We start from the raw sequence: 14,099 nt of genomic DNA, 5'->3' as shown, positions 1-14,099 counted from the left end.
TAAACAGTTAAATGTCCTATAACTTCCCTCTTGGCTGCGGGCAGCATTTGGTCCTGGAGGGCGAATCCCTGGAGACAACGGGCTCCCGGACAATCCTGGAGGGTTGGCAACAACCCGTGAAGCAATGAGGTGAGAGGTGAGGCTGGGGCCGGTGACGTCAGCGGGGTGAGAGGTCAGGACGGTTTCCCATGACGATGCCTGTCACATGGTGTCTCCTCAGTCCGGAGCCGGGATCTCACTGAGTCGCTGCCGAGTCTCAGAGGCCTTTCGCCAGAGAGACCGCCACCGCCACCGCCACCCACCCCCCCCCCCACGAGCCTCACCGCCAGTATACGGCGCGGGGACCGCGCTCGGAGGCCGGGCGCTGGGCCCGTGCTCCCCCGGAAGCGGCTGGCTTGCTGGGCGGTGAGAGCCGCAGGGAAGGTCGGGGCCGGTTCGGCGGCAGCAGCGGCTGGGCCATGGGCTGCAGCCCCGGTGGTACACTACAGGGAGAGGCCGGTGGAGGCTGTGCGGATCGGGGAGTGGAGTGAGGCCTGCGAGATGTGGCAGCAGGCGAACCCGGCTGGGCCTGCGCTGGGCAGCAGGGGCGAGGAGATCGGGGAGCTGATCGAGCATTTCTCCAAACACCAGTACCGAGCCAAGGAGGCCAACCCCAAGGTAACTGCATTGCTGAAAGTAACAGTGGGATGTCGTCCCAAGCCAGAAATTAAAAAGCCAAATATTAACCCAAACCTGGAGTAACATTATCAAATGAAGACCCAAAGTAACGGTGCCAGGCCATCCAGATCCAGAGTAACGGCGCCAGGCCATCCAGATCCAGAGTAACGGCGCCAGGCCATCCAGACCCAGAGTAACAGCGCCAGGCCATCCAGACCCAGAGTAACAGTGCCAGACCATCCAAACCCAGAGCAACAGCGCCAGGCCATCCAGACCCAAAGTAACAGCGCCAGGCCATCCAGACCCAGAGTAACAGCACCAGGCCATCCAGACCCTTCTTGCTCTGTCCTGGCCAATTATTATATAACTGATATCACTGAAAGAGATTATTTAGTCATTTATTGCTGTTTGTGCTATTTTGCAGAGTGCCAATTGGTTGTTGCGTGTTACAATATTACAACAGTGACTACCCTCCAAAGTACCTAATTGGCTGTGAAGCCAATGTTGTGTTTGGAATGTCCTGACACCCTATATAAATCCGAATTCTTACTTAACGTTTTTTGTTTGGTCTTCTGTTGGTGTTTTATTCTTTCCTCCAGGTGATATTACTAGATAAGGTGATACCCTGTGCTGAGGTGTGAAGTGCACTTTATATGGATAAAGAGTATTTAACTGTATGAAATATTAGTGAAAAGCTCGTGGGAGTAACTTGAATACATATGTTTAAAACAGATTTTATGCCATTCCAAGTGCTAGATTTACAATTTGTTTTAGCATGCTTTTGGACAGTGACAACGTTTGCACGTTGAAAATATGTTTGAAGAATGAGATACTTTTGATTTCCGTCTTCAATACTAAGTGAATATGGAACAGTTCCTCTAAGGGACTCTCGCTTCCACAATATTTTTGAAAGCATGCTTTGCATTAAAAATACATATGTTAGGCAAGAGAAAAGGCTACTGCTGTCTGAGATAAATCCTCGGCATCTCTTGGCAGGGCAAGGTCACCAACTCAGATGTCCTATAGCATACGAATTCCATCAGCGTACACTCATTGCCAAGCCAGTGATGTCCATGCTGGCTCAGCCACATTCATCAGATGGATGATCAAAGACCTCTGTACATTGAACTGGCCACTGGCCCACAACCTCCTGGGTGTCATACTTCCATACAAGGACACCTGCACATTGATACTGACAACTGGGAAACAGTTGCTGACGGCCATGACCTCTGGAGGCTGACTGTGTATAAGGGCATTTGAGGAGCCTAGCAGAAACAAAAAGCTCAGCTAGCCAAGAAGAGGGTCCAGAGAAACCAGAGGCCAGTGAATTGTGCACACTCTCAGCCCATATTCTTCCTGTGCAGCAAATGTGGCAGAGACTGCTATGCTAGAGTGGGGCTCCTGAGCCCCACCAGGCTATGCCTAACAGAGTTGATCACCATGGTGCAAACCATGGCTTTATAAAACTGAAGCCTGCCATCAAGGGTACTACCCCTTCAGTGCTGTACTTTCTGCCTGACTCTACTCATTACGAGCTGAGTAGAGAGGTATTGAACTTTCAAATTTCATACCGTGTGCTCAGCATAACACCTCTATGCATCCTTTTACTTACATTTAAGAATTCATTTCTCTCCTGCATTTGATTATTTACCACTTGGCTAGCACTCATGGACAGTTTTCTGTGTATTTAGCTGGCAATATCTAGTGACTTTGTTGATCAGTTATGAAGTTCAGTAGTGACTTGTTTGCCAATTTATCCAGTCTCCATTCAGTGCCTTTCAGCAGGCAATGTCTCACCAGTGTTGCACAATGCATTGAGAGCACTGACTGTACTGTGGAACTGAGCCACAGATTTATGCTTAATTGTATTTGGAATTCTGTCTATTTCTTTGTGATGTGACTTGTCAGTAATCAGCACTAACTTCTACCTTCACCATGCAGCACTAGATTCTGTGCTTCCTTTCTTCCTTACTGCTGTTTTCATAATATACTTGTTAACCTCAAAGGGTAACTAGAAAACTTGCTTAAAATCTGAATAGTAATGCAAAGAATTTTGCTTTTGAAAAAAAGCGATCAATTGGCATTTGTGCATATTTTATAGATTTTTAAACTTTATTTGATCAGTTTGCTTTCAGATCCATCTTTACTGGATTTTGCTATCTGTGGTGACTTATTTGTGGATAGGAAGTTTGTAATTTTAACTGAGCTGAGATTGTATTGCACAATAAATTTTGAATTCCTTCCTTTCATCTGTCTCTATATCATAGGTTTTCACTATAATTTTACAACAGGAACTACCCTCCACTCCATGCAAATTTTAGTTTCCATTTGTGAATGCACACTTTGTCCAGTTCTGATCAAAACATGTTGACCTATTTACAGCAGTATGTTTGAAATATAATTCTGGTTCACCATTAAGAAATGCGCAGTGAATGATATCACTGAGTCCAGTCCTAGCTTTTTTATTATTTGTTCGTGGGATGTTAGTGTCACCAGCAAGGCCAGCATTTGTTGCTCATCCCTAATTGCCGTTGAGAAGGTGATGGTGATCCACTTTCTTGAACTGCTGTAGTTTGTGTGTTGTAGGTACACCTACAGTGCTGCTAGGATTTTGACCCAGTGACAATGAAAGAGTGACAATATATTTCCAAGTCAGGGTTGTGTGTGGTTTGGATACGAACTTGAACTTGGCGGTGTTCCCATGCGTCTGTTGCCCTTATTCTTTAGCGGTCGTGGGTTTGGAAGATGCTGTCAAAGAAGCCTTGGCGAGTTGCTACAATACATCTTGTTAGATAGTACACAACTGAGAAACTTTGAATTGTATTACAAGTCTGTGGTAGATTACAAACAATTGTACACCAATATTTCTATCTCTATTGTTGGAGAAATGTATGTACCATTTAGCAGGTATGTCTTCTCCTTTCTCTTGTTTCCAAAATTCATTACCTCATTTCTGTGTATTAGATTTTATCTGACATCTATCTGCCCAAGCTACTAAGCTTTCTACAGGTGCTGGACACTCTCTCTTGCTTCTCACCACAATGATCATTTGGCACGTGTCACCCTGAACAATGTATTTAAAATCAGTGGTTGGAGGCATTATGTGATTGTAGTCCTGTCCTTGGATAACACCCACTTGCACTCATTTTACAGCAGGAATAGTAATCAGGAATAGGAACCTGGCTAATTTTGCTCTCCCCAGCCTAAGCATGCTGAGCCCAGTTTTACTTGTGTCCAGGGACTTTATTGAGTTGTACAGCTCACCACCTTAAGCTTAAACTTTTTCAGTGCTGAGGGTGAACTGCATAAGTAATTTGCACATTACTAGATCATCCTCATCTGTATGTAGTACAAGAAGGTTAGGCTTGGATGGTTGTTTGATAGTGCTTTCACTTCTGAGCCAGAACAGTTCAACCCACTTTTTAGAGACTTGAAGAGATAACCTTGGTTAACAGTTTAAGGTGATACTGAGGAAGTGTTGCACTGTTGGAGTGCTGCATTATTTGAAGAAGAACTCTGGTGCTCTGTCAACAATTAACCCTCATCCACTAAAATAGATAGAGGGTCATTTATTTCATTGCTCTTTGTGGAACCATGCTGTGCACCAATTGGTTGCTGTATTTCCATACATTGAAAAGTACTTGGCTGTGAAGTGCTTTGGGACATCCTGAGGCCATGAAAGATATTCTACAAATGTAAGTTTCTTTTCTATCCTTTATTTCAATCTTTAAAACTCAGTATCTCTGTCCTTCATGAGCTGTACATATGAACTTCAATCACTGTGTGCCAGTTTCTTTTGACACCCTTAAGCTCAGAACCCTGTACTTTGGCTTAAATGTGCACATGGGGTAGTGACTGAACAGTAGAGTTGATTGGAAGAACATGGGAACATGGACAACTTAAAAGGCAGTTGCTTTGCTAAACATGAGTAAGAACCTCTTTATTGTATGAAAGAAGGATCACATGCAATAATATCTTTATATAAAGGTCAGTTAGAAGAACCTGAAAAATGACTATTAGGTTCTCACAGTGATGTCCTTTAGATGTTATGTTCAAGACAGTGGATTTATCTGCAGGTTGACACTCTTCACTGTAGTAATTTGGACTGTTTCTTTGGTTGCAGGTGGAGAAGATTGAGAATCGCTGCCTGGAATTGTTCAGGAAGGACTATGTTTTCAGTGTGATTCAGAACCCAAATGGAGAGCTTTGTGGACATTACCCCCGCCAGATCATCTTTATGGAGTATGCAAGCACAGAGGGTGACAAGGACAGGTAATGGTATTTAATCCAAGTAGGCAAAATGTCCAGCACCGTGTGAATCTAGTTTGATTATTGATGCCTATTATGTTTCCCAGAGAACTTGCAAGTTAAGTTGTTTTGGAGGGTTGCTGTGGAAACGAGAGTAGAAATTAGAGAAGGAATTTTATTCATTCCCAGCAGCCTTTGAAGCCTTAATTTCTAATGATGTGCTGTATGTTTTTGAATAAGTTTTGTCGTCATAATTTTTTCAAAATTGTCTTTTTGTCATCCTTAAAATGACAATGTGAAATTGGCTTATTGAATATTCGTTACTTTTTCCCCTTTTCCTAGCTTTAGGTTCCCCTCTTTCTCTAGCTGAGCGGATGGGCAGACATGTTTTGCCCTAAGCCTCAACTGCTGCAGCTCTGTAACTAATGATTATGTGGTGACAAAAACAGAAAATGCCGGAAGCTATCTGCAAGTCAGGCATAGCATCTATGGAGAAGAGTGACAAGTTAACGATTCAGACATAACCCTTCATCAGAACTAATAAGTTATTGTAGATGAGCAGCTTGTATAAAAGAACAGTGAGGGAAAGGTATTGGGGATACTTGCCTGCTTTTTAAAAAAATATATTTTCCCCAATGTTTCTGCGGGAAAATCACCTCCATCTCCTCTATTTCCAAAATGAAGTGGCTGAGGTTGAAAACTCAATGAGGAATTGTCTGTGATACATTGTGTTGGAACAGCAATGGATTGTTCTTTCGACAGAGCTTTCCAATTCCATGACCTCTACCACCTAGAAGGGCAGCAGATGCATGGGAACACCACCAGCTGCAAGATCCCCTTCAAGTCACGCACCATCATGACTTGGAACTATATCGCTGTGCCTTCACTGTCACTGGATCAAAATCCTGGAACTTCCTCCCAAATAGCCCTGAGGGTATACATAATCTACATGGACTGCAGTGGTTCAAGAAGGCAGCTCACCACCACCACCTCAAGGGTAATTAGGGTGGGAAATTAAAGCTGGTTTTACCAGCGATGTTCACATCCCAAGAACAAATTGGGGAAAAAAAAGATTTTTAAAGCTGTTCAAGACAACATATCTATCTCCTCAGAAAAATGAAAGCATGCTGGTAATTTTAGTTTTGCCTTTGACTTCAGTTGGAGACAAGTGCTGCCTGGAGTAGTTCAGCAGAGCCTGCAATTCAGATGAATTAACTTTAAAAAACTTAATAGCAAAATACAGCAGATGCTGAAAATCTGAAATTAAAACAGAAAATGCTAGGAATGCTATGCAGGTCAAGTAGCATCTGTGGAGAGAAGCAGAACTAACTTAGGGTTGATGACCCTTCATCATGTTCAGATTTCCAGCAACTGCAGTATTTTGCTTTTCCATGATTGTTGAGTTAATTGTCACTTCTCTTCCAGTAATGCCCATCTTGAAGAGGTTCTGCACTTCTCTCCGACAGGATTTCCATTTATCTCTTTTAACTTGTTCACCTTAAGAAACCTTAAATTTCATTTTTCTTTTGTTGTGAGTTTTCTCTTTTGAGGAGGGGTGTAGTTTGTTTCCAACTGTACTGTTGAAATCGGATATCTAGCTGGGAGGTATTGCTGAGCTTGTTTTGTGAGTTGAGATCTTTAATGATGCAGGTTATGGGAAACAACACATCAGTTCAACTGCTTCTGTTGCGCTTTTGGACTCTTAACTCCAAAGATCAGTTCACATCATGTTGTTGGCCCTCTCTGTTCAAAGAAAATTAATAAAAACAAATAGAGAAGAAAAAAAAATGGTGAATCAAATTATTTAAAAGATGGTCCAAATGGTGATGTTCGTTTTTTAAGGACAAAAAATTGTCTTGACTTTAGGTGTTTTTGAGTTCTAGAATTTAAGAGGGATCCTTTAGTTGTTTTTATAACTGACTTCAGCTGATGGCCTTTTTGAAACCAGGTATTCCTAACTGGTGCTGGCTTTCCTGGGGCGAATAACTACTGCTCTGGCAGCAAGCATGAAGTCACCATGTGCATTCAAAACTATTCTCTGTGGTGACACTTTACACATGGATGGAATATTAAGGCCTAAAATGTAGCTGGGAAGAATAGTTTAATTTTTAATTATTAAACACCAGAGAGTAGTGCAGTCAGTTCATTCTCCGAAGATCTAGGCAATAATATAAAAGTAGGATTAGTCTCTGCTTGTTAAAACCACTTTTTGAAAAATTAATAATGAGGAGCCTTGTTTTTGATAGTGCCTGGCCGTCGTATGGTACATTTCGCATCTTCAGTTATGGTTGTCATCTTGCCCTTCTTGAATTGTGAGGCTCCTGGGTGCTCCTGGAAAGTAAGACTTTCATTTATAATATCTTTCAAGGCTTCCAGACATCCCAAAGTGCTTCAAAGCCAGTGAAGTGTTTTGTGGAAGCACACCTTACCTTGATCTTTTCCTCTGCATCTCAAACTTTTGTCATTATTTATTATGTCAGCATTGACTGAGCTCTTTGAAGTTAGGTGATCTGCAAGCTTTTAATTCTGTAAGCTCCAATCATGCACATTTGTGCTGTGGGCTTATATCATTTCTGTTTAGTCCTCCCAATCATTTGTAATGGTATCTCACACCATATGAATTTTTTTTTTTTACCATATTTTATGTACCAATTGACTTCAGGAGCATGGTTCCTTTTGCATAGCTTCCACAGTATCTTAGCAAGGTGCATGATTCATGCACATGAGACATGGCAGAGTGGTGATAACCTGTTTGAGTGCAGGATGGATAACAGTCAAGACTAATTCTGCCCTTACTGGAAATTCACACCTGGACTTCCATCTTTGGCTCCACCATTGGATCAGTTGCGGCATCAACACTATTGTCAAACTATCAACTAACTCAGCATAGATTGGGGAATGATGCTGAAACTTTCTGATCTGTGTGGCCAGTTACATGCTGTATAACAACACCCTGGGGGTTACCAGAAACTGAACTGGACTAGGCATATAAATACAAGAGCACATCAAAGGCTAAGAATCTTGTGGCGAATCACTCACCTCCTGACTCCCCAAAGCCTGCCCAAGTCCAGAGTGTGATGGAATAATCTCCATTTCCCTGGATGAGTGCAGCTCCAACAACGCTCAAGAAGCTTGACTCCATCCAGAGCAAAGCAGCCCGCTTGACTGGCACCCCTTCCACAAACATTCACTCCCTCCACCACCGACGCATGGCGGCGGCAGTGTGTGCCATTTTGTAGATGCACTGCAGAAACTCACTAAGGCTCCTAAGGCAGCACCTTCCAAATCCACAACCACTACCATCTAGAAGGACAAGGGCAGCAGATACATAGGAACACCACTACCTGGAAGTTCCCCTCCAAGCCACTCACCAACCTGATTTGGAAATATATCGCTGTTCCTTCACTGTTACTGGGCCAAAATCTTGGAACTCTCTTCCTAACAGCATTGTGGGTGTGCCTATACCACACGGACTGCAGCGGTTCAAGAAGGCAGCTCACCACCACCTTCTCGAGGGCAATTAGGGATAGGCAATAAATGCTGACCTAGTCAGTGAAGCCCATATCCCATAAATGAATTAAAAAAAACCTCACTCAGCCATCTGGAGATCTTGCATTTTATTCATCAAATTTGGGCTGGATGTCAAAGAAAATAGAGGAATCTATTTTGGCCCAAGAAATAGGAATGAATTGGTTGGTTCTGGTCATAGGAAGAATTGTGTAGCTGACAGGGCTATTTAATATTCATTTAATTTGAAAAAGAGGGAGAGGAACGGCTCATAGATGCAATAGGTTGAACTGCAAAAGCTAAAAATTATCTTTGCACCTGGTTTTGCTTCCTCCTCCTCTGCTGACTGTTGAACCTGCGAGAAAGACCGCATGTGATTGATTAATGCTATGAGTTTCTTTTATTGCTGTTGGTGCAGCTTTGATTGCCTATTATATGCATAAGACTAGTGCAATCAGTTTTTTATGTGAATTAGCCCACCAGAGTTTTGTATTTTGAAGGTTTTTCTCACACTAAAAGTTTTGTTACTTGTGGAGGTAGAATGACTCATTCTTCTTCCCTCTTTGTGGGACTCTTCTGGTCACCTGGCCTGATAGCATTATCCGTGCTCAATGGGAAATGCATACTCATTGAATCGGGGATGCTCTTTTTAGATTTTTAGCTTAAGAGTGCATGACCTGGCAGAGTAAAGAATTACTATGTGTTTGGCCCTGCCACACCCGATCCATGCTTGCTTAATGCCAGTACCTGACAATAAAATTGGAAAGTGTTCCATTCCGAAGCACTCCATTTTACTTCTTTGAAAATATTACGGTTGGGTTCTGCTTTTGTTGCAATAGGCGTGATTATTCTGTTGGTATGCAGATTTCTACAAACCAGTCTCTAAAATGCAATTGGCCATTTTGAGACCAGTAGTAGCATGCCTTTGCCAAAATAATTTTTTTTAAACCTGTTTGAGTGGTTCTTGATGTAACAATTTTATTCAGGAAAAGTTTAGACATCCAAACTTCAGAGTCCCAACATTTTCAGTTCCTGAGTTCTCTTATTTTAGTCATGCAATTGACTGAGATTCAAACCAGGGGAAAACAATCTGCTTAATGTGTTTTCAGCATTTTGCTTTAATTCATCTGGGTCCAAGCTTTGACTCTAGCTGGGAGTGTGTGTGTGTCTGTTAAGAACAGCATTGAACTCAATGCGGTGTCCGTTAAATTAAGCTCAAATATCTCTCTGGTACTTGCTCTTGAGGCTCATTGCCAAGTAATAGCAATTAGACATGCTGTTGGAGGGCACAGGGCATAAAAATCAGGGAGGTTCTACAGTGAATGACCATTCTCTGACAGGATATTGCCTAGGTAATTATTTCCTGTGTTTCTCATTTTCCATCTGTTATAGACTTTGTCAAATACTCAGTGCCTTCTAGTTTTACAAACGAATAACTCCTTTCATACGAAGTGGAATTCTTGTAATTTATATAAAGATGTCAATAGCAATAAAGGTGCCAACAGCAGCAGCTTTTAACTTTACAATTTCTTGAGAGCCATAGTAAAATCCCTCATCACAGGAACGAAACTGTATTCTCCATTATTTCCAAGATGGATTGCGTTTCCTTCAAGTGCCATAAACTTTATTTTTCTTTTCACTATAATTATATGCTATTTTCCAGTCTTCTAGGGGACAAGCGTTTAATCCATAGTGAGGGGAAGGGAAAGAGAGTCAGCTGGATTATTTGTGCATGCCGCCTATTCGTTGGTTGCAGAGCAGGATTGATGGAAGCATATTGAGTTAATGATGAGGAAAGAGAATGACAGGTTTAAGAAATGAAAAGAATGCAGGGAGTTTTATTTGTAGCTTGATTGGAGCCTTGCTTCTACTGACCAACCTTTCCATTCCAGGAAACTCCATCTGATCAAAGCTTGTAACATCCTTGTAGGTCATACTTCCATTCATACTCATTCTATTGAGTTTTAAATCAGCTCATAAGATGTACTGTAGTTACATGTTTTATCAATAAATACCATGAATGTGGTCAAATCAGTGCCAAGTCTTAGCTAGACACATTCAGAAACTGAATCAATCTCTTTCATTATATTCTGTCATAATGTAGGTTGTTTTGCCAAATGAATAGTTGTTTGGGCTGCACTAAGAAATTCATATTGAAAAGATTATTGAATTGATCCAAGAATAGTATTTCTGGTCAAAATAGTTTTGAATTTTTAAACTGTTGCTTTTGCTCCCTATCTTGACTAGAGAATGGAAGTGACCCAAACAATGAGAAGTGGCCTACAGTAATCCACGTGTTTGTTTCATTAGGCATTGAATACCAAAGGAGGCTGCTGCCACTGATCAGCTTCATTGCCATTACTTTTGCAGAAATGGCTGTAATTTGAATTGCAAGACAGTGAAACTCCTTCAGCTACAGTTTAAAAGGAACGTTACAGGCCAGCTTAAAAATCAATTAAACTTTCTTTGGCTTTAAACAAATTTTCCCAACACCCTCCCACAACAAATATTTTTCATGCGTTGATATCTGCTGTAGATATCGCTATTATATATAAACAAATTTCATTGACATGTCCACTGATCACAATTAATGTGACCAAATGCTAGTGCTAGGCAATCACATCTAAAAAGTATAGAAGGGGTTACAAGTGTTGAAAGATACACCCTGTGGTGGTGATTGGCGGATGTTTTAAGAGCAGTAACAGAAGTGAAACAGTCCTAATGGCAAGAGTTGATGCTATGTGTATGGGGAGTTTCTTTTTATAGCAATACATTATTTGCAACGAAAAGGGGAAGAAAACATTTGTACTTGATAATGGAAAGTCTGTTTATTATGTGTTCAAACGGAATTTTGGCTTTAGGCCATATTGGTGCATAAGCAAATGGGTTCAATAATGTTCTTAGAAACTGGCCATTAGAACCAACTAATAAAGAACAACCAACTCCAGTTGCATAACTCATGTTTAGCAGGTAACCAGACTTATTTTAAATTGCAGTGTTTAGTGGAATGTACACAGGTAAAACCCATTTAATTCTAACAGATACTATTCAACTTAATTTGGCTGAGTAGCTTGTGGAATAATAATACTGCAGAGAAAATAACTTCAATGTAAAACACTTTCCCATTTGATGTTTCCTATTTAAAGTTTATTTTTAAAAAGCTATTTATTATAGAGTACATAATGTGTATAAATACAGCAATTATACACATTATGTACTGAGTCCTGAGACGGGCAAGTTTTTGAAAAGTAACTTAATGCCAGTTGATATTTAACAGCAGGAATGTAAGGAGTGCTAAACCATGTTGAGACTTTGCAGGCTCACATTGAGCTTCTGGGTGATATTAGCTGAGTGCAAATTAGAACCTTTACCCAATCTGAAATGTCAAGACTCCTGAGGAGTTTCTTTTATTGGGTAATTTTATATTTTTGTTTCTGTTAAAGATTCTTGGGAGATATCTGCACCCTTAATGTAAAAGATTATTTGCACCCATGTAGTTTTGTCTTTGAGATATTGGCCTTGATTTTATGAAGAGAATAACGGCAAGGCTAACAACGCTCACTACAAATTGGGCACCAATGTCTGGAGTGTGCAGTTAAATATGGAAATTCAGAAGTTACAGTCTGAGTTACCCTGCTCCTCTACAGGCTGCAGTCATAATAGTACCTCACTTATCGACTCAGCAATGAAATCAATAGGTGTGAAGTCCTGGTACTAACCCACTAGTTAGCCACTAAAAATGGCAAAAAAAAGTGCTGGTGCTTTCAGGTGTAAGTGAATTTTTAACAGCACGATCAGATATAATTATTGACAAGCAACCGCTCTGACTATGGAAATTGACTTTTCAAGTATAGAATCCTTCAGAATTTAATTAATGTTTGAGTTTTTTTAAAATCTCTGCATTTATATAGCACTTTTCATGATCTCTGGACATCTCAAAGTGCTTCACAGTCAACGAAGATTACGCTTTTTGAAGTGTAGCCACTGTTGTAACGCAGGAAAAGCGGTAGCCAATATGTGCACATCAAACTCCCACAAACAGCAGGGTGATAATCACCAGATAATCTGTGTTTTTGTGATGTTGATTGAGGGATAAATATTGGCCAAAATACTGAGGATAACCCCTTGCTCTTCTTTGAAATAGAAGCAAGCAGATGGGGCCTTAGTTTAATGCCTCATGTGAAAGACAGCACCTTTGACAGTGCAGCTCTCCTTAATACTACAGTGGTGTGCCACCATAGACTTTTGTACTCAAACCCTGGAGTGGGACTATCCCTGGAGATGAGAGTGTGACCAACTGAACCAAGGTTGACATTCAAAAAATAAAAAATTGTTCAAACCTTTTTGCCAGTCTCTTTTCTCTCCCTTCCCCTCTCTCTCCCTTCCTATCCCACCTTGCTTTTCCAATCTTTTTTGCTTTCTGTACAAGATTTGAATCTAATTAATGCCTCCTCCTTTATTCTTCCTGGCTTAGATTCTGCGTGGCTGTGTGAGGATTCTTCAATTTGATTGCTTGAAAAGCCTTGCTGTTGCTTCCCCTGCTCTCACATGTCACAGATCCCTTGTAAAGGGTGCTGCACTGGATCAGACAGCAGGTGACACCAAGTCTCTCAAAAGCCCACGAAAACTCTCTGGACAGCTGCCGGCGTGGTGAATGGCAGATGTTGTTCCTTTGCCACTACCTGAAAAAAACAGGCCGTTCTTGAACGACTTGTTTTTATTAGCGCTTCTGCAGCATGAAAGGGCACTGTTTAATGTCTTTTTTATATATATTTGCAACTAGGTTTTATTTGACAACCTGGCAAAGTTGTAGTTAGTGTTGATTTTTCATTTGAATGGTCACATGGCCAAATTCCCAGTAATGTTTGTCCCATTGATCCATTTTGATTCTACTAGAATAAGTAGGGTGTCATATGACAGCACCACATACCACTGGAGAAAGAAAATACAGATTGCTGAACATTTTTACAACATGCTTCCTTTCATTTAGTCATTAAGAGATAATGAAGTCTAACCTGTTTATACTTTATATTACTTTGAAGTGGAAACAGTTCTACTGTGTGAAAGATTGCTGGTGTTCTCTACTTGAACCTCATTGCTTAAAGCACCATTCTTCCTGCAGTGCAATGTATGAACAATTTCCTCTTAATCTCCAACAGTGAAAAAAATCATGCTTCTTTCAATTCTTCATTTTTCTTAAAATGCTACCCAACAGCCACTACTTCTCTTTGACCCCATTCTTAATCTTCCTTCATCTTTGATTGTTGTCCGTGTCTCTGTCTCACCTGACGTTGTGTAAGGCTACCCAGACTGTACTGCTGTTGCTGCAGAAGTGACATCACCATGTGTGCGCAAAACTATTCTCCCTGTGGTATGTTTTCCATATGGATGGAATATCAATGCTGTAGTTTTACTGGTTAATTTTGGTTTTCATATTTTCCCTATATTTTACAGGTTTGAGAGCACAGTTCAAACAAGCAAACTGCAGGACTTTGTGAGCCGTAGTAAGATGGCACGATGTCGTAGTCGTTTTGTCTGCCCGGTCATTTTGTACCAAGGAAAGGTATAATTGTTCTCCTTGGTTGAGTTTCCTGTTGAAATATTAATTTAAAATGTAAAATGAGTGGGACACAGAAAGAAATGGGTTCTTTATGTAACTCGCTTAATAAGCTTGATTTAAAAGATGT

General features: G+C 40.9%; 1 protein-coding gene across 3 annotated transcripts in view; it reads left to right on the top strand.

The window, feature by feature from the left end:
• Nucleotides 1–204: 204 nt before the first annotated feature.
• mtmr14 (myotubularin related protein 14) overlaps nucleotides 205–14,099 on the top strand; it is a 67,950-nt gene continuing 54,055 nt past the window's right edge. For 2 of the 3 annotated variants that reach the window (XM_078543248.1, XM_078543249.1), the window contains exons 1-3: nucleotides 205–657; nucleotides 4,781–4,929; nucleotides 13,867–13,975. In XM_078543248.1, the coding sequence (XP_078399374.1) occupies nucleotides 541–657; nucleotides 4,781–4,929; nucleotides 13,867–13,975 (375 nt within the window). In that variant the 5' untranslated portion in view covers nucleotides 205–540. The remainder of the gene's footprint in view (nucleotides 658–4,780; nucleotides 4,930–13,866; nucleotides 13,976–14,099) is intronic. The other variant, XM_078543250.1, reaches the window with a different exon arrangement.

Source organism: Cetorhinus maximus, chromosome 6 (assembly GCF_964194155.1).
Source record: "Cetorhinus maximus chromosome 6, sCetMax3.hap1.1, whole genome shotgun sequence".
Classification (NCBI taxonomy): Eukaryota; Metazoa; Chordata; class Chondrichthyes; order Lamniformes; family Cetorhinidae; genus Cetorhinus; species Cetorhinus maximus.
Note: the sequence above shows the minus strand (reverse complement) of the source record. Positions and strands in the feature narration are given on the sequence as shown.